At 40.8% G+C, this 18,360-nt stretch overlaps 1 protein-coding gene and 1 long non-coding RNA gene across 2 annotated transcripts in view; one reads left to right on the forward strand and one right to left on the reverse strand.

Annotated features, from left to right (window-relative positions):
• The window catches only part of CUNH12orf56 (chromosome unknown C12orf56 homolog), a 92,336-nt gene extending 82,852 nt beyond the window's left edge, over positions 1-9,484 (forward strand). Inside the window, exons 10-13 of the mRNA XM_045868720.2 lie at positions 1,727-1,801; positions 2,596-2,670; positions 6,979-7,157; positions 9,338-9,484. Coding sequence (XP_045724676.1) covers positions 1,727-1,801; positions 2,596-2,670; positions 6,979-7,157; positions 9,338-9,464 — 456 coding nt within the window. The 3' untranslated portion in view covers positions 9,465-9,484. The remainder of the gene's footprint in view (positions 1-1,726; positions 1,802-2,595; positions 2,671-6,978; positions 7,158-9,337) is intronic.
• The window catches only part of LOC135364415 (uncharacterized), a 124,682-nt gene that overhangs the window by 85,089 nt on the left and 21,233 nt on the right, over positions 1-18,360 (reverse strand). Inside the window, exon 2 of the long non-coding RNA XR_010411477.1 lies at positions 14,151-14,211. This is a non-coding gene — a long non-coding RNA (uncharacterized LOC135364415). The remainder of the gene's footprint in view (positions 1-14,150; positions 14,212-18,360) is intronic.

Here is an 18,360-nt window from a genome sequence, read left to right on the forward strand (position 1 = left end):
TCAGCGAGAATTACTTGTTTTTCTAAGGTTTTACTAAAACATTAGAAATATCAGACTATCTAGAAAGCATATAATCTGAGAGAATAAATCAGCTTAATATTAGTTTATTTTGAGCAGAACAACACAATTCTTTTTAAAGGATGGGATATGATTTGATAGTTCTTAAACATACAATTAGAGTTATGTTTTAGAAAACTCTTAGATGTATTCAGTCACTCAGTAAATATTTATTGAAACTCTGTAATGAGCTAAACAGTGTGCTAGGCAGTGGGGTCCCAACAAGAAGCAAAACAGACACAACCTCTGCCCTCACTGGTTTATAGTCTGGTTAGAGAGACAGACGTTAATTAAATATAACATGAATATAATATTCATCTGTATGAATATTATAGCCCTATTCATATATATGAATATTAGAGACTATGTGGAGTATCTATGATACAATTTTCAACAGCGGAGTAAGTGGATTAGGGATTAAAGAATGGGATGGAAGCAAGACTTAGGCAGGGCTAAGAAGCTAGTGCAGTTGTCCAGTGAGGAATGACAGAGGCTAGAGTGAAGCTATCCTCAACCCCCGAAACGAGACTTAGGCCCTCATTTTAGAGCTCTCCTAACTTTCTATACTCTTCTTTCAGAGCTCTTATCTCAGTTAGCAATGAGGCATTTATTTATTTGATTGTTAGACTGTTGTTTGTCCCCCACTATCTTCCATGAGGGCACGGTCCATGTCTCTGTTGCTCCCCATTGTATCCCCAACACTTAGTACAGTGTCTGATGCATATTTGTTGAGTAAATTAATGAAGAAAAGAAAAGGGATGGTAGTTGTAAAGAGGACAGATTCCAGAAATTTTTAGGAAATTGCATCAACAGGTTGATGTGAAAAAAAAATTCTGGCCTGGGTGTCAGATAAGAATTACAGCAAGAAGAGTAGGTTCAAAAGGGAAACAATGAATTTGGTTTTGGATTCGCTGACTTGATTGCCTATGGTATTTCCATATAAAAATATGTAGTGGGCAGAATAGATAGGTCTGAGTTTCCTGCTTTTAGACTTGGTGATCTTTTGCACCTGGGCTATTAGTGCAGCCATGAGCAGATCATATACATTTTGGTTCCAAGGTCTAACAGACTGGGAGATTTCAAACTAGAGCTCTTTCTTGCAACGAATACTGTTCGGGAAGATGCGTTGGCCTGTAGAAATGCCCAAAGGCATAGCTCTCATGCACCAAGTGGTGTATGGGCTAGAAGAGTAACTTGAGGCTAGAAAACAGCCTCACTAACTGGAGTTCTTGCAAGAAAAAGAAGAAAAGTCTCTAAGCCCTATATTTACCCATTTTACAGACTGGGCATAAGCTTAAATTTCCCAGAGAATCTCCTACCTTAACTCTAGGGAACATATTTCAATAGTCTTGAAAGGATGTAGGGTTATTGATCTGAATGATTTTGCAAATCAAGTGCACAGTTTTTTTTTGTGTTAGCATTCTGTGAGCCATTGTATCTTCTTTCCCTGATCCACCTTCTTAAACATTATTCAATGTGTCGTCTTTTTATGAGGGCCATTTTTTTGGGGGGAGGGAATATCTGAACCAAACAGAACAGGAAAACTGACCACACTCATTATATTTTCAGTTAATCAAAAATTTTTTTATAAGTACCTAATGGTAACCAGGAGAAATTACCATTTTTTTTGGCTCTGCCAATTATATTGTCTTATTATTTAAAATTCTAGTTACAGAAGCTTATTGTGGAATATACAGATACAGCTACGGCACTTTTATACGAGATACTTCTTGTCTTTCAGCAGGTACAATATATATTTTTATCATACATATTATATTGTATGATTGTTATATATATCATATGACTATTACATACCTGTGATTATATATCATATGGATAATATACCTTTAGTATATTTGTATTAGAAATGGTCTCCAAAATCAGCTGACTTAAATGATACTACTTTTGCTCTTAAGTACTCATCTAGTTTATTTTCCTAAATACTGATTTTATTTTTAATTTTTTTTTCTAAATACTGATTATAGAGAGTTCATTAATCAAGATAAAATGTATTAGAGGGTGGGGTGGGAGGGATGCGGTGACTGGGTGATAGACACTGGGGAGGGTATGTGCTCTGATAAGCGCTGTGAATTGTGCAAGACTGTTGAATCTCAGATCTGTACCTCTGAAACAAATAATGCAATATATGTTCAGAAAAAAAAAAAGAAGAAGATAGCAGGAGGGGAAGAATGAAGGGGGGAAATCGGAGGGATAGACGAACCATGAGAGATGATGGACTCTGAAAAACAAACTGAGGGTTCTCGAGGGGAGGGGGGTGGGAGGATGGGTTAGCCTGGTGATGGGTATTAAAGAGGGCACGTTCTGCATGGAGCACTGGCTGTTATGCACAAACAATGAATCATGGAACACTACATCTAAAACTAATGATGTAATGTATGGGGATTAACATAACAATAAAAAATTAAAAAAAAAGAAGATGGAGAGAAAAAAAGATAAAATGTATTAGAGAATGAATTTCTTTTCATGTATAAGTTGGACTTCATGAACATAACTTGTTTATTTCCTTGCGTCTTTCAGGGAAATCTTGGATTGGGATCAACAAAGTTTGCTATTAGCTGGATGATGTCCTTCCTACAAAGTCGTCCTCCCATAGTAAGTACCAAGAAGCAAAAACAAGACCACCACTCACAGCTAATTAAATAGGTGCTCTTGTGCTTAATTAATAAAATACAAATTTTCTCTATAAGTAGTCATTTATAAAACAGAAGCAAAATGTAAATCTGATGATTTTATTATTTAATTAAAATAAAGCATTTTTATATTTGGGGCCTGAGTGCTTAAGGTACTGGAATGATATCCTTTGAAAAAAAAAATTTTTTTTTTTTTTTGAGAGAGAGCATGAGCAGGGAGGGGCAGAGAGAGAGGGAGAGAGACTCTTAGGCAGGCTCTACACTCAGCACAGAGCCTGATGCAGGGCTGTCTCATGTCCCTGAGATCATGACCTGAGCCAAAATCAAAAGTCAGATGCTTAACCAACTGAGCCACCCAGGCGCCCCCTGAAATGATCTCTTAAATGTGATCTTCATTTCAGGAAAAACCCTAAAATATATTCTATAGGAAACAGAATATATTAAAATACCAGCTGTATAAGTAAGTGAAAATATTAACATGTCTTTTTTAAAAAAGATTTATTTATTTATTTGAGAGAACGAGCGAGCAAGAGTGAGCAGGAGGGAGGGGCAGAGGAGAGGAAGAGATTCCTTAAGCAGATTTCCCACTGAGCGGGGAGCCTGATAATGCAGGGCTGGATCCCAGGATCCTGAGATCACGACCTAAGCTGAAATCAAGAGCAGGCTCCTTAACCAACTGAGCCACTCAGGTGCCCCCTGAACATTTATCTTTTTTTTTTTTTTTTTAAAGATTTTATTTATTTATTTGACAGAGAGAGACACAGCAAGAGAGGGAACACAAGCAGGGGAAGTGGGAGAAGGAGAAGCAGGCTTCCCGGTTAGCAGGGAGCCTGATGCGGGGCTCGATCCCAGGACCCTGGGATCATGACCTGAGCCGAAGGCAGACGCTTAATGACTGAGACACCCAGATGCCCCTCCCTGAACATTTATCTTAAACAATGAGTATGAGTTGGCGAGTATGAATTAACACTTGGGCTCACTGGGGTACTCTGTCCTGGCTACCGCCATCCTAGTCCATAGTACCACTGTCTCTGTCCTTGACATTACAATCACATCTACATGATCTGTCCCTATCTTCCCACCAACTAGTCAAAGGGATCTATTAAAAAAAAAATCTGATTATGTCATGCCTTGCTTTAAATCTCTCATAAAAAAGAGATAGCCTACAAGGCTCATCTAGTTCCTCACTCTCCTTACGTGGGCCTCTTAATCACTGCCAACCTCCAACACCCCCAACTCCATCACAGGACCTTCACTGGTCCTTCTGCCTGTCTGAAATGCTTTTCCTTCCTTGTTCCATGTTAACTCCTACTAATCCTTCAGGCCTCAGTGCCCCTTCCTGGGACAGGGTGGAGGGATGATTTTCTCACCTCTGACTAGATCAGATCCCCCATTATTGGCACACATAGTCATAGCTTGGTGTCTTCTTCCTTCCCTTCATAGGACTTGTTACTGTTGCAGTTGGCATTTGTTGGTGTTACTATTTGGTTCTTCCCTGTGGTAGCCCTTAGTGCCCACATACATTCTGGCTCTCTCTCCTTCCAGGCACATGGTAGGATTGTACTTCCCTCCCCACTTGTAATTAGGTAGGTCTCTGTTCTTGCTTTCGCCAATGGAATGTGAGCATCAGTAGCTGTGTCACTTCTTGCCAGAAGGTTTAAGAGCAAGCGCATGCTTCTCTGCATTATCTTTTCCTTCTGGCATGGTGACTGGCAGCATTCCATAGAGTCCTCAGTGACTACAATGAATAGAACCCCCTCCCCCCACCCTGCCAACCCATAAGGGACATCCAGTGTAAGCAAGTGGTAAACCTTTGTTGTGAAATTTGTTACCACAATATTTTATGGAATTTGTTACTACAGTACAACCTAGTCTGTCAAGACTGACACAATGTCATTCTCCCCCAACAGACTCCAAGTGCCATGAGGGTGGGAGCTATGTCTGTTGTGGTAGGCACATAACGGGTATTCAATAAAATATCTGCTGAATTAATTCTATAAAAGTTTCATCCCTTAATCTCTTCTCATTTCCCCAAACTTAATTTTCCTTTATTCATTCATATATTCATATATTCAGTCAACATACATTTAATTGGAGATCTCTTCAAAAAGTAGTAAACCAAACTAAATTTTCATTGCTAATGGAGGACTTGACATGACAAAATATGTTCTCTTTTCATATACAAACATGCCTCTGCTGGCCATCAGTGGTTCCCTACTTTGGGCTATTTTCTATAGTTATGCTGAGTATGTCCTTGGGAATGTAGATTTTCTTGCCAGACCCCTGTGACATATGTTTACAAAAATCTGGTTAGCGCCAGAGGGTACACACTTGTCAGTATTACAGCCAGCTGCCTTATACGGAGACTGAGCCCATGGACTTGGCTCCTTGAGCAACACACAGACGCTAACTAGTCACTGGCTCCCTTCAAGGAGTATCATAAAGTTCTAGTCATTCATGGCAAGAGAAGCTCTTATGTGCAAGATGCAAGACCCTCACTTTTTCTGTGCAGTGGTTGCAGAACCTATCATCACACATCTCAACTGATGTGTGAAGTCTGGGGGTACTAAAGACTCCAAGCCACAGGGAAGTTTCTTTATCAACCTCTAGGGTTGGTTCACCAAAGGAACTGAGTATGAAGCCAGTCTGTGACCATAAAGTATGCCAGGATGAAAGGTGGCAAAAGGACCACTAGCACTGTTGAAAGCTTCAATATTAACTCCGTTCTAAAGAGTATGGGTAGAAACAGGCCATTTGAGCGAAATGTGCAAGCAAGAAAACTGTTGTGATCATTGAATCTACCTGCATGTCAGTCAGCTCTGATTCTCTTGCTTGGTTAGAGCAAGATGCAAAAGAAGTTAAAAATTTAATCCCCAAATGGTCATTGCTTTGTTCTACTGCTCCAGACTCTCCAACCTCAATCTGTGTTTGCCTGACACCATATTTAGTCAATATGTGTAAACAGATCTGAATTGGGGTGAACCCATTCCAAACCATCCATCCTACTTAAGAAGGGCCAGTACCAACATCAATTGAAAAGGCAACACATTTATTGATACTAATTTCTTTTTAAAGATTATTTATGTATTTGACAGAGAGCTAGAGAGAGAGCACAGGTAGACAGAGCGGCAGGCAGAAGGAGAGGGAGAAGCAGGCTTCCCGCTGAGCAGGGAGCCCGATGTGGGGCTCGATCCCAGGACCCTGGGATTATGACCTGAGCCAAAGGCAGACACTTAACCGACTGAGCCACCCAGATGCCCCTATTGATACTAATTTAATGGGCATGCAAAGGGACCTGGTTAGAGCTTGAAAGGACACTAGAGTTCCTTTCTGTTTTTATAGTAGCCTACACTTACACATAGTTGTTTGAAAATGTGCCCCCCTCAAAAACAAACAAACAAACAAATAAACAAAAACTTGTGGAATCCATTGTTCTTGGTTTTTGTTATTTGGTTCTGTTTTTTTACACTAAGTGTAGGGGCTTGAACTCACGACCTCAAGATCAAGAGTCGCATGCTCTACCAACGGAACCAGCCTGATGCCCCTTGGTTCTGTTGTAAATGACTTTTTTGTGTGTGTGAGAAGCAGCAACTCAATAACTTCACATTATTGCTACTATTTCCATTTTAATTTCCCCCTCAGAAATGATAGCAGACATACCCTTGATGAAAAGCCCCAGCTAACAGGGGAACATCAACATCATTGCTTGTGTCAAGCCTGGTTTTCTTTGCTTTCTCACTTAGTGTTTCTTAAGGTGTTGTCGAGGAACAAAACCATCAGAATTGTTATGGTAAATATCTCGAGGGGGGGGGTCAGGATAACGCATGTGTATTGAGCTGCCTAGGTGATTTTTGTGCACACTAAATTTTGAGAACCAGCGCCTTGGAGGAGCCCTCTTTGAAAGTCCCAGGAAGTTTATGTCTGGGGGCCATTTGTCCTTCACAGTAGAAGAGAAGAGAAACCATCTTCCATCCTGGAGGAGGCCATGGACCTTTCCAAGTTCCCCTTCTAGCCAATGTTCTCCTTTTACATTGGAACCGTATTTCCTTGACAGTACTCATTCTGATTCTGCTTAGAGGGGGGCGAATGGTAAACCCAGTCGGTCTATGGTCTGGTGCTCTCTGAGAACCATTTCATTGAGAAACAGTGCAAGAGTATTGGTGTAGGGGTGGTGAGGACGTCAGCCTAGCTTCAGAGGTGAGGCCTCAGCTGAAACAGGTGCCGTATGCGTGGCATGCGGCCTACATGCAACTGCTTTTTCCCTGTTTAGATCACTTTCGTGGCCAGTATTGTGAAACAAATGGTAAAGGGGCTTTCAGCTTCATTTCAGTTGCTAAGTCCCAGCCAAGCAGTTCTGTTGTATCAGCAATTTTACATCCTCAAGAGCTGCCTGCGGTACAGCAAGACTTTAGCTGAGTATATTAGGAACGACTACAGAGAAGAATTCAGGTAAGAAAAGTCTGAATCTAATCTGCAGTAAAATCCCCTCATTTCTGATTTTCAGGCAGAACTGCAACATGGCCCAATATGTAGAAGATGAAATGAAGATGGGCAATTCTGGTTTTATTTTTATTTTTTTTTTAAGATTTTATTTATTTATTTGACAGAGAGAGACAGAGCGAGAGAGGGAACACAAGCAGGGGCAGTGGGAGAGGGAGAAGCAGGCCTCCCGCCGAGCAGGGAGCCCGATGTGGGGCTCGATCCCAGGACCCTGGGATCATGACCTGAGCCAAAGGCAGACGCTTAACCGACTGAGCCACCCAGGCGCCCCTTTATTTTTTAGTTTTAATGATTTTATTTATTTATTTGAGAGACACAGTGAGAGAGGGAACACAAGCAGGGGAAGTGGGAGAGGAAGAAGCAGGCTTCCCTCGGAGCAGGGAGCCCGATGCGGGGCTCGATCCCAGGACCCTGAGCCAAAGGCAGACGCTTAATGACTTAGCCACCCAGGCGCCCCTGGTTTTGTTTTTAATAGCATCTCACACTTTGATCTGTGGTAAGGTAGGGTTTGGGGGAGCTCTAAGAACCACTGTGTATTCCCAGGCTAGAAAAGACTAATGAAACCTCAAACTCTCTTTGAAGAACTGTTTCTCACTCATTGTCTTTGTTGCAGGCAGCACCTCACAGAAGTGGTAATGATTTTAACATGCTGTGAGGAATCAAGAGTAACAAACCCTACTGAAGGGGATGATGAATTAGGGACTGTGAATTTAACTGAAGCATTGCGGGGGGGAAAAACAATTGATAAAGGAGAAACAACGAGTGTGGTTATTACTTTTTGTTTGTTTCCTTTACCCCTCTCTTCCTCAGGAACAAAACAGTGAGGAAGAGCAGTAACAAGCACGGGTTCATCAGCCAGCTTGTTCTGCACCTTAGGGGTTCCTCCTTCTATTTATAGGCTGGCAGCTGCTCAGCTCTGCATTAGCACCTATCAAGGAAAAAACCCAGCCTGCGTCTGACTTAAGATGAAAAGGGTACAGCAGGCACAGCTTTGCTCCCAGTTTGGGTGCAGACATAAAAGGATGTGCAGGCATACATTATGGCCCTAGATGGGCTTTTTAAAACATTTCAGCCCAATTTGTGGACCTTGTTTTTCCTCCATGTGGTTTTACATCATAGGTTCCACTCTGGCTCCTAGAAAAGGGTTTTTTTTTTTTTTCCCCCCAGAAGGGTTTTGTTTGGCCTGCTGGGAATTGGTCCACACAACCTAATTTTTTTTCCTCTTTTTTTTTTCTTTAAGGTAAAATGCATATACATTGAAATTCACTATTTTAAAGTGTGCTTTTAATACATTTCACAATGTTGTGCAACCATCACCACTGTCTAATAGCAGAACATTTTCATCACCCCTAAAGAAAGCTGGTACCCATTAAGCAGTCACATGCCATGCTCCCCTCCCCCCCAGCCCTTGGCAACCACTAATCCACTTTCTCTCTTTGTGGATTTGTCTGTTCTGGACATTTCACATAAATGGAATCATACGATATATGGCCTACTGTGTCTGGCTTCTTTCACTTAGCATCACGTCTTCAAGGTGCATCCATGTTGTGGCATGTCTCACACAATCCAATTTTTTTTCTTTTAAGATTTTATTTATTTATTTGACAGAGAGAGACACAGCGAGAGAGGGAACACAAGCAGGGGGAGTGGGAGAGGGAGAAGCAGGCTTCCTGCTGAGCAGGGAGCCCTATGTGGGGCTCGATCCCAGGACCCTGGGATCATGACCTGAGCCGAAGGCAGATGCATAACGACTGAGCCACCCAGGCGCCCCGATCCTTTTATTTCAATTTCCTGCATATTGCCCAAGGAAACAAGAAGCAGGAGCCTCAGCCCACACTGCGGTGAGGACAGTCCTGACTTCCCTACTAATGCCTTCATAATGGATACATTATTAATGAAATTCACTTCCTTTCCTGTAGTAAAGTGTCTCAATGAGCTGAAAGGCACACATATCAGAGATCTTCTAGGTCACCCAATAGGGGAGATCAGACAACTGAAAATGCTGGCCAAATCTTATGGCTTAGACCCCCATATCCAACAGCCCTACGCCAGTGAGTGTATACGTACTGATGTGACCAATGTGAAATTCTTATTTTTAAAGCTATTTTGTTTCTTTTTATGATTTGCAGGTACTTTATTCACATGCCAGCCTTGGAAAAAAGGCTCCCATTGCGGTACCCTCTTACCCAACCTACCATTCAACTTTTTCATGAAGTTCTCAAGTTAGTTGAACAGAAACAATGTGTGAAATATTAACAAGAGTCTAAAATGTTAACCAGGAGTCAACCTAATATTTATGAGAAAACTTGTTTGATTTGTTTAATATCTGGCTATCCCTGTGTCTCATAAACAGATTTTATTTGAATGTTCCAACAATACCTGTAAGAGAGGTCCTTAGAGTTTTTTATCTGCCACAAAAAAGAAACGGTTTAAATACACTGACATATGTAAAGTGGTGCTAAAAACAAGCGTTTCTCTAAAAAAGTTTCTAAAAATAAAAAAACTACAAAGGTTACAGAAGCCCATGGAGAGCAAATGTAGAAAGTGCAACCTGATGAGTTTTGTTAGTGTAATGATGGTGAGTGGTATGAAGCCACTGAAATGTCCAAAGATAAACTGTGGTTTACAAAGTGATCATTAGAGAAATGCCGAGTAATAAGTAGACACCCTCCTTCTCCACCTGTAAAAATTCTAGTGAAATAAGTATTCATGACAGAATGAACAGAAGAACACAGGCATAGCTATAAGGAAGGTCGGGTCCTCATTTATCGTGGGGAAGGAAGCTTGGACTTTCTTCAACACAATTAAATGCATTCTGGTGCTCAGTTTCAGGCACCTGTGGGCTAGTACAAGCAGTCTCATAGAGTCTCTGTGGAGGAGAAATCGTCTATAAGCAGTTATGACTCTCCCAACCATTGAAAAAAATGTCTTCACTATATCTTATGGCAATAAACTAATCCAACAAAAACTTCACTTTGGTGTCACTGTGAGATATTGAATTTGGGCTTCTAAAAACTTAGAAAGTGGGTCCTCTATATGATGCCTTGAAAGAGGATCAGAGAAAACCCCAAAGAAAGAGCTCCCCAAACAGATGTGCCCATGCTGTGCACTGGAGAGAGGATTAAACTTACTCATGACATTTGATTACTGCTTGCGGCTGAGCCATTAACCAGCTATTTGACCTCCAACAAATAGTCTATTCTACCATGTGGAGGGGTGGGACGAGATGTTCTGCAAGCTCTTGTCCAGCTCTAACATTCCCACTTCTTAATGCTCTGTGATGGGGGAGTGCATTCCTCTGCTCAGTGGATGATTTCACATGGATTCCAAATAATCCTTTCTTTGGACCAAACATTTCCCTTTCAGCTGGCACCATCATCACCCCACAAAGCATCCAAGCCCCCTCCACTATCACCCATCAAGGACTACAAGTCCTCTAGTTTCCACTCTGGGGGCAGTGATGGGGGGAGTAGAATGGTGTTTATGAGAGTTCTGGGCTGTTATATGAGGGACTGCTCCCAGAAGATGGTCAATCAGAAGCATATGAAAAGATCCTTGGGACAAAGGCAACAAGACTTCAAACTGTACTAATGAAGGACAGTGGGCTGACCACTGGTGAATGGTGGAACCCACCGAATGACAGAAGAGGATCAACTCGGCTCTACCTCAGCTTCTAAACAGTGCCCTGGCTCTGGGCCGGAAGCAGCACTGGCTATAGACAGGGCTTGGGCTTCCCTCCCACGTGCCTGAGGTGCTTGATGCCTCTCCTCTCCCACTGTTCTCTTTTCTCTGAGAGCATACTTTATCAAAGCTGTGGGAGCAAAAGCTCTGTCAGAAGGCATCTGCATCTTTCAATGTAGGGCTACATGAGTGGCATTCTTGAAAGCTAATGGTTGAATATTTGTCATCTTGATTTTCTTACAGCATTTGTCTATTTGTTTGCACAGTGTGGGAGGGGAGCCCCCAAATCAACACTTTAAAGGGTTAGCCTGCTACAGTTCTTTCCTACTGTTTTTTGCATTGTTGCCAAAGCCAAGAAAATCACTAAATAATCCATCTTTCTTAGTGATCAGAACACATTTGATTGACTAAATATTGACTTCCACTACAAAGTAATTACTTTTTGGAAATCTAATTGTAGAAAAATTTTGAATATGAAAATCACATATATAACTTTTTACAAATACAAAGGATCATCAAAAAAGCAAGCACACATAGCTAGTTTTCAGGCTGGGCTGAAGATTCTGGACTCTTTGACCACTTTTATAATATATATGCATTGCCATTTACCACCCACACTAAAAGTAAACTCACGGTAATCAGCTCTACCATTTTATATATACACATATATGTGCATGTATGTGTACACACATATCCAAAATAGGGGGTAAGAGCATGGGTTTTGAGTTTAAATGAGTTTAAATCGAGTTTAAATGGTTGAGTTTTTTTTTTTTTTTTAAGATTTTATTTATTTATTAGAGAGAGAGAGCAGGCGCACAAGTAGGGGGAGGGGCAGAGGGAGAGGGAGAAAGAAACTCCCCACTGAGCAGGGAGCCCGAACCAGGACTCGATCCCATGACCCAGAGATCATGACCTGAGCCAAAGGCAGCCACCTAACCAACTGAGTGCCCCTAAATGGCTGAGTTTAAATCTCAGTTCTGCACTAGTTTTGGACATTGGGAAATTACTTAGTATCTCTATGCTTCAGTCAAAACTAAGATAGTACAACCTATCCCATGAGGTTGTTAGGAGCTTTTATGCAAAGATGGTGTTAATACACGTAACCTGGTATGTGGCATGTAGTAAGGATCCAGTACATGGTATTTATTATTATTATTACCATTATTATTACTATCAAATAATATCAAAGCTGGCTAAGAACTTATAGATTAATAAGTACTGGCCTTTAAAATTAAATAAAAAATAAATAAATAAATGTACTGGCTTTATTTTTTTTGGACCAATTGGGAGACCAGCTACTATACTCAGAGAGCCCCTGATCAATATAGCATTGAGGAACAGATTCATTTGGTTATTAAATTTAAAAATTCAATTTTCTGTTAGCAGGAGTGTGACTTAATTGCCAAGTGACCATTTCTATTGCTTACCGCCGTGTAGGACTATTGGACCTAACTGATATTTATCAATGCCAGAGCTGTGTGGGAAATATTCTTCCAAGGGTACACAGAAAGCGTTTTAATCACGTAAACTTTTTTTAGCCTTTGACTTAAACAGCACGAAAAGGGGGAGGGGCAGAAGGAGACAGAATCTCAAGCAGACTCCCTGCTGAGCGCAGAGCCCAACTCGGGGCTCTATCTCACAACCCTGAAATAATCACTGGAGCCAAAATCACAACCCTGAGATAATGACCTGAGCTGAAATCAAGAGGTGGACGCTCAGCTGACTAAGCCACCCAGGCCCTCTTGATGGAAATTTTTGAGCAACTTTTAATAGTGCTAACTATCTGATTTCTTTTTGTTCATTGTGTTTACTTCTAAAATGCAATTCCGGCTTGTAAGGTCTGATTGAACTTGGGTCTCTGTAGGAGGGAGACAGCCAGAAATTCTCCATCCAGTCAGACCAAGCACTCCTGTATCTGCCTATCTGTGTATCTGGGGTCTGAAGCTTTTCTCATTTTCTCGGTTTCTTGGCTAGAAATCTCAGTAGTGTAACTTTGTGGCTTAGAGTCCAGATTCGATGACAAAAAGACCTTGTTTTGATTCCTTCCTGCCTAATTCCTCATTAGACTTTTAGCAGGTTATTTAACCTCTTCCACAACTTCCACTTATAAGAAAAAGTCTACCTTAAGGGTTTTTGTGAATAGTCATTCATTTATATATAAAATATAATTCTATGGCTACTACATACTGGGACAAACCGTATGGCATTGTCAATATCCACAATTTCATATGGTTCAAACAAATAAAAACACCTCAATAAACTATAGCTATTATCCTAACAGACACATTAACTTGCTTGATGAACTCATACTTTAAATACTAATCGTCTATTCTAATTTCCCAGATGGTGTGGCATTTTGTTATAACCTGGCTTATTCTTGCATAGTTTGAGTAAACCTTATACTATCTAGTTTAATTACAAATTATTGAGTGGGCATAACATATTTAAATATGTTCAAATGGAATTTTATATTTTCTTCCTTGCATCTCCCCAAAATAAAAATCTGTTCTTCCCCCAATCTTCTCCATGAATGGTACTTCATTCATCCCACTGTTCAAAAGAGAAACTTGACAAACCTCTGGGTTTTCTCCTTTCTTTTCATTCTCCAAATGCAACTGACAAAACTGTAAGCTATTTACAAGTGCACCATGTGATGATTTCATCTGCCTAAACATTGTGAGAGGATTTCCCCCCATCCATCCATTACCTACGTATTCTCCTGTTGGGTTTTCTTGGTGAGAACATTTAAGTTCTACTTTCCTAGCAAGTTTCAATTATATAACATGGTATTATCAACCAAAATCACCATGTTATACATGAGATTCTCAAACCTTCATCTTACAACTAAAAGTCTGTACCCTTGAAAGTTGGGAGAGGTAGCAACCTCTCCCTATTTCCCCTGCGCCCTAGCCCCAGGCCATCACTTTCTATTCTGTTTCTATGAACTCAACTTTTTTTGTTTTGTTTTGTTTTTAAATAAAGGGTTGTTTTAAGCCTCTAAGTTTTAGATTGGTTTATTTTTTTTTTAATTTATTTTTTCACACCCAAAGTATTTTATTGTTGTTGTTGTCCTCTACAGAAACATTATTTTCAAATAGGATACATGGTGCAGAGAAAAATTTAAATACAAATATTTAGGTAGTAATAGGAACCCTACCCATTCTCACCAATCTTCAGTTGTTATTAATCACTAAATTAATCTAACTAATTAATCTAATCTAAACTAATCACTAAGTTCAACAGAAAAATAATGAAGCTCACCTTCACGGGAAAGACCCCATTTATCTTTCCAATGTTTCCTGTTTTCTCTTCCTTTCCTTACCTACAAGGGAAAAAAAAATTCGTATCACAGTGGGATGCTGCTGGTGTGTATCAAAAACCCTTGGCAGCAGTTTGTTTCCTGGCCAGCTCCGAGGCCTCTCCCACTCTCCCTGGAGTGGTTTATTAAATAGCAATAGATAAAACAATCAAGAACATTTCCATTTATTTTATTTTATTTTTTTAAAGATTTTATTTATTTATTTATTTGAGAGAGAGAGAGAAACAGCACGAGAGGGGATAGGGTCAGAGGGAGAAGCAGGCTCCCCGCCGAGCTGGGAGCCCGATGTGGGACTCGATCCCAGGACTCCGGGATCATGACCTGAGCCAAAGGCAGTCGCTTAACCAACTGAGCCACCCAGGCACCCCCATTTCCATTTATTTTAAACGTCAATGTTAGGGTAATTCCAAATTTAGTCATTTGCCAGTCAGGTACTCTAGCTGAAGCATTTCACTTGTCTGTATGTTCTTGCTCTTTTTTCCTACGTTGTTAAAATCGTATAAATTTTCCCTTTTGTCACTATAAATGGATTCAGTAATATACCAAAGAGTTCTTCTAGTCCCTTTAAAACAGGATTTCTATCCGTCCAGACACAGCAGGGTCCACACCGGCACTGTCCCTTACCGGGGAGGGGCCCACGGAATCGCACGTGAGTGCTGATGGTATGATGTGCACCAGGTGGGCTGAGATCGTGTCTCACCTCGGCCCTTCCTCGTCGAGCCGGCGCTTAGAAGGGCCTGGTGAGGGAAGGTTTTCAAGCATGGAGGGACAAGGTGTTTGAAGGTTTATTGGTTAGCTATCAGATTGGCTTCTGGGTTTGGGGAAACCTTGAGTCAAAGGATTTTCTTTTCTTTCCATTTTGTTCCGGTCTGCTTTTCCTTTCCTCTTGCTGTCTACTTGGAAGGTGACTCTGACCCTGAAGAAGTTAAGAGGGGCTCTGGATAAAAGAAGCCAAAGGCAAAAAGGCAAAAGAAAAGGAAGCAAGATTATGTGCCCCAAGATTCTCAAAAGAGGCAAAGAGGACCTCTAAGTGTCCTTCTAGGTGGCCCTCTCCTCTGGAGGCCCCAGGAGAGGTGTGGGGTTTCAGGGCAGAAGTTATGCCTATAAGTAAAGATATTGGAATTGACCAAACACTAACTCACTTCTGTCCTCTTTCTACTCCTGAAAGTGATGGGGACAGAGTTGTAGCAGTGTTGGCAGTGACTGTGGATATGGTGATCTGTTCGGCCAGCAAGGAAGGCGGTGGAGGAGGGACGAGCTTGTAGATCAAGTGACACAGAGTGACGGTGGGTCTTTGTGGGCTATCCTGCAATAACTGCCATTGTTTATAACATTGTTTCTACAGGGAAATTATTCCGTCTGCTGCACGGCTGACCTACAAACCAATGTGAAAAGGACACATTTATAAAGGGAGTATTTTACTTCTATGAGCAACTACAACCACCAGAGGGTGTAGTTGGGTTAGGAAGACAAAGAAAGAAAAGCAAAACTTTCCTCTAAGCAGAATTGACTCTTAAACTTTTAAAATTCCTGTGGACCTTCAAAATTAAATTCTCTTGTTGTCATGCTTCTTTAATATGTACTAACATAAATATAGGTGTAAGAAAACTCCTTATGCTCTTATTAAATCAACAAAGATTTATGATGGAAAAGTTTATAAAATTAAATATGAATTAGTATCGTTAATGTAATGCATGCCGTTTTGCTGAAACTCCATCTCCTCTTGCAAAATGAATATGGTAGAATGTACAACATAGGCTCTTGAGTTCAGTATCCTGCTATCACTTTTCACTCTTCTTTTTTTTTTTTTTTAAAGATTTTGTTTATTTGACAGAGACACATCGAGAGAGGGAAACAAGCAGGGGGAGTGGGAGAGGGAGAAGCAGGCTTCCTGCTGAGCAGGGAGCCCTATGTGGGGCTCGATCCCAGGACGCTGGGATCATGACCTGGGCCGAAGGCAGACGCTTAATGACTGAGCCACCCCGGTGCCCCCTGGCATGGAGTTTTAAGATCAGCAAAGACCCGGGCACCTGGGTGGCTCAGTTGGTTAAGCGACTGCCTTCGGCTCAGGTCATGATCCTGGAGTCCTGGCATCAAGTCCCGCATCGGGCTCCCCGCTCGGCGGCGAGTCTGCTTCTCCCTCTGACCCTCCCCCCTCTCATGTGTTCTCTCTCTCTCTCATTCTCGCTCTCTCAAATGAATAAATAAAAAAATAAAATCTTTTAAAAAAAAAGAATTTATTTATTTGAGACAGAGAGAATGAGAGACAGAGAGCATGAGAGGGAGGAGGGTCAGAGGGAGAAGCAGACTCCCCGCTGAGCAGGGAGCCGGATGCGGGACTCGATCCCCGGACTCCAGGATCATGACCTGAGCCGAAGGCAGTCGCTTAACCAACTGAGCCACCCAGGCACCCCTCAAATAAATAAATTCTTTAAAAAAAAAAAAGATCAGCAAAGACCCATGCCTTAGCAGTAGGAATTAGGAAACAAAGACATGAAAGCCATATATAGCAGTTTCATTGGCTTCTCCCAGAGGCTCATCTAATCCAATATGAGTGAAGCTTTGGGGGTTAAGCCAAACTTCAGACATGTTCTGATCTCCTTTTGTGACTCAGTGGCCTGAGGGGTTCCCACTACTCCCCACTCTTCCAAATACCACCTCAAAAAGCAGGTTATAACAAAGGAAACAAAGTGAAAGATTTCATCACAATTAGGATCCTCTGATATCTGAGAGCATGTAAGGTCATTTTAGGGCAGGAGGAGCGAAACTTCTCAAAAAGCCACACTTACTCAGAAAAGCTGGAAGACAGGACAGGAGTTTTGTAACTGTATGACATAATTTGGCTAACATCGTGCATTGGGTTATACAAAATGATTCCTCATTGCCAAGTCTCAAGACTAAATTCAGTTGCCAGTGTGACTTCGGATGGTTCAGTGCTAACAATAATGAAAAGATGCCACAAAATAGTGAATTTTAAGGAGACCAAGAAATATTTCTCTAAAACATAAAGTATGCTAAACGTAAGAGTGTGTGTGTATGTGTGTGTGTGTGTGTGTGTAGTGGACCAGATCCAAGAACTAAAGTGGTCCACAAACTGAAATTTGTTGAGATTGGTCTGTTGAAGTGATGCTGATGAGAGCATTCTGGTAAGCTCGAGTCCTCATTCCTTCAGAACAGGACTATCACTAGCATTATTTCATACTTCATCAAGCCCTGACTGGAGCAATGTGTCATAATGGACAGGAAAGGGAAAGGGGGAAAAAGCACCATCTGTCTCTCTGGCAGATGTGCCAGGGACATTCGACATGGGCAAAATGTCTTACGTGGTCTGTCAAAGGTTTAGGAGGTTCCATATGATTTTCAAGGATCTCATTCCAGAGAGAAATCAATTCAATTTAATAAGCATCTTTTCTGAGTTAGCTGGGTACTTAGGGCATACAAAAAATAAATAAAACTGGGTCCCTCTTCTAATAAGCTAAGTTTTCAAAGCTAAATTATTTGAGTACAATCTTCAAATTTTTTTGCCATATCATCTGTATTTTTACTTAATATTTTTCTAACATTATTATTTACTCAATAATTTTCTACTCTATTGACCTACTTTAGCCATGTCTTAAAGGATATCTGGGAAATCATGGAGTTGATGTTCTAGATATATATTTTCAAGTACTTGTGTGTACATATGTTTCTAATGTACATTTTTAAATAAACACAATTTTTATATTTTTACATGTCCTTTTCTTAGATTACCTAAAATAATCTTTGTACCCCACTATGAGAATGATAATAGTAAGGAATACTCAAAGAAAATATTTTGCAAGGGCAGAACAGGTCAGATGATAGAGACACAAAGAAAGTGTTACAGGAAATCATAGGAAAAAGTTTAATTTTGATTGGTGCATCTAGGAGGCCTATTTAAAAGACTTGGTATTTGAGGAGGTTTTAAAGATATCTAAGTCTGTGATAATTTTTTAACAGTACAGAACATGGAAAATGGTAGGATTTGACAAAGCTCAGTGGTTGGTGAGTGCACAGATATTCCTATATTATTTCTCTGTAGCTTGAAACATTTCACCATAACAATAATAAAGTGTCTAGGATTTGGAGAAGAGAAAAGCATTCCACGTAGAAGAGAAAGTATGAATGAAAGCA

The sequence above is a fragment of the Mirounga angustirostris genome, unplaced genomic scaffold, assembly GCF_029215605.1.
Source record: "Mirounga angustirostris isolate CCGP_5_RB_7025 unplaced genomic scaffold, mMirAng1.0.hap1 SCAF_5, whole genome shotgun sequence".
Classification (NCBI taxonomy): Eukaryota; Metazoa; Chordata; class Mammalia; order Carnivora; family Phocidae; genus Mirounga; species Mirounga angustirostris.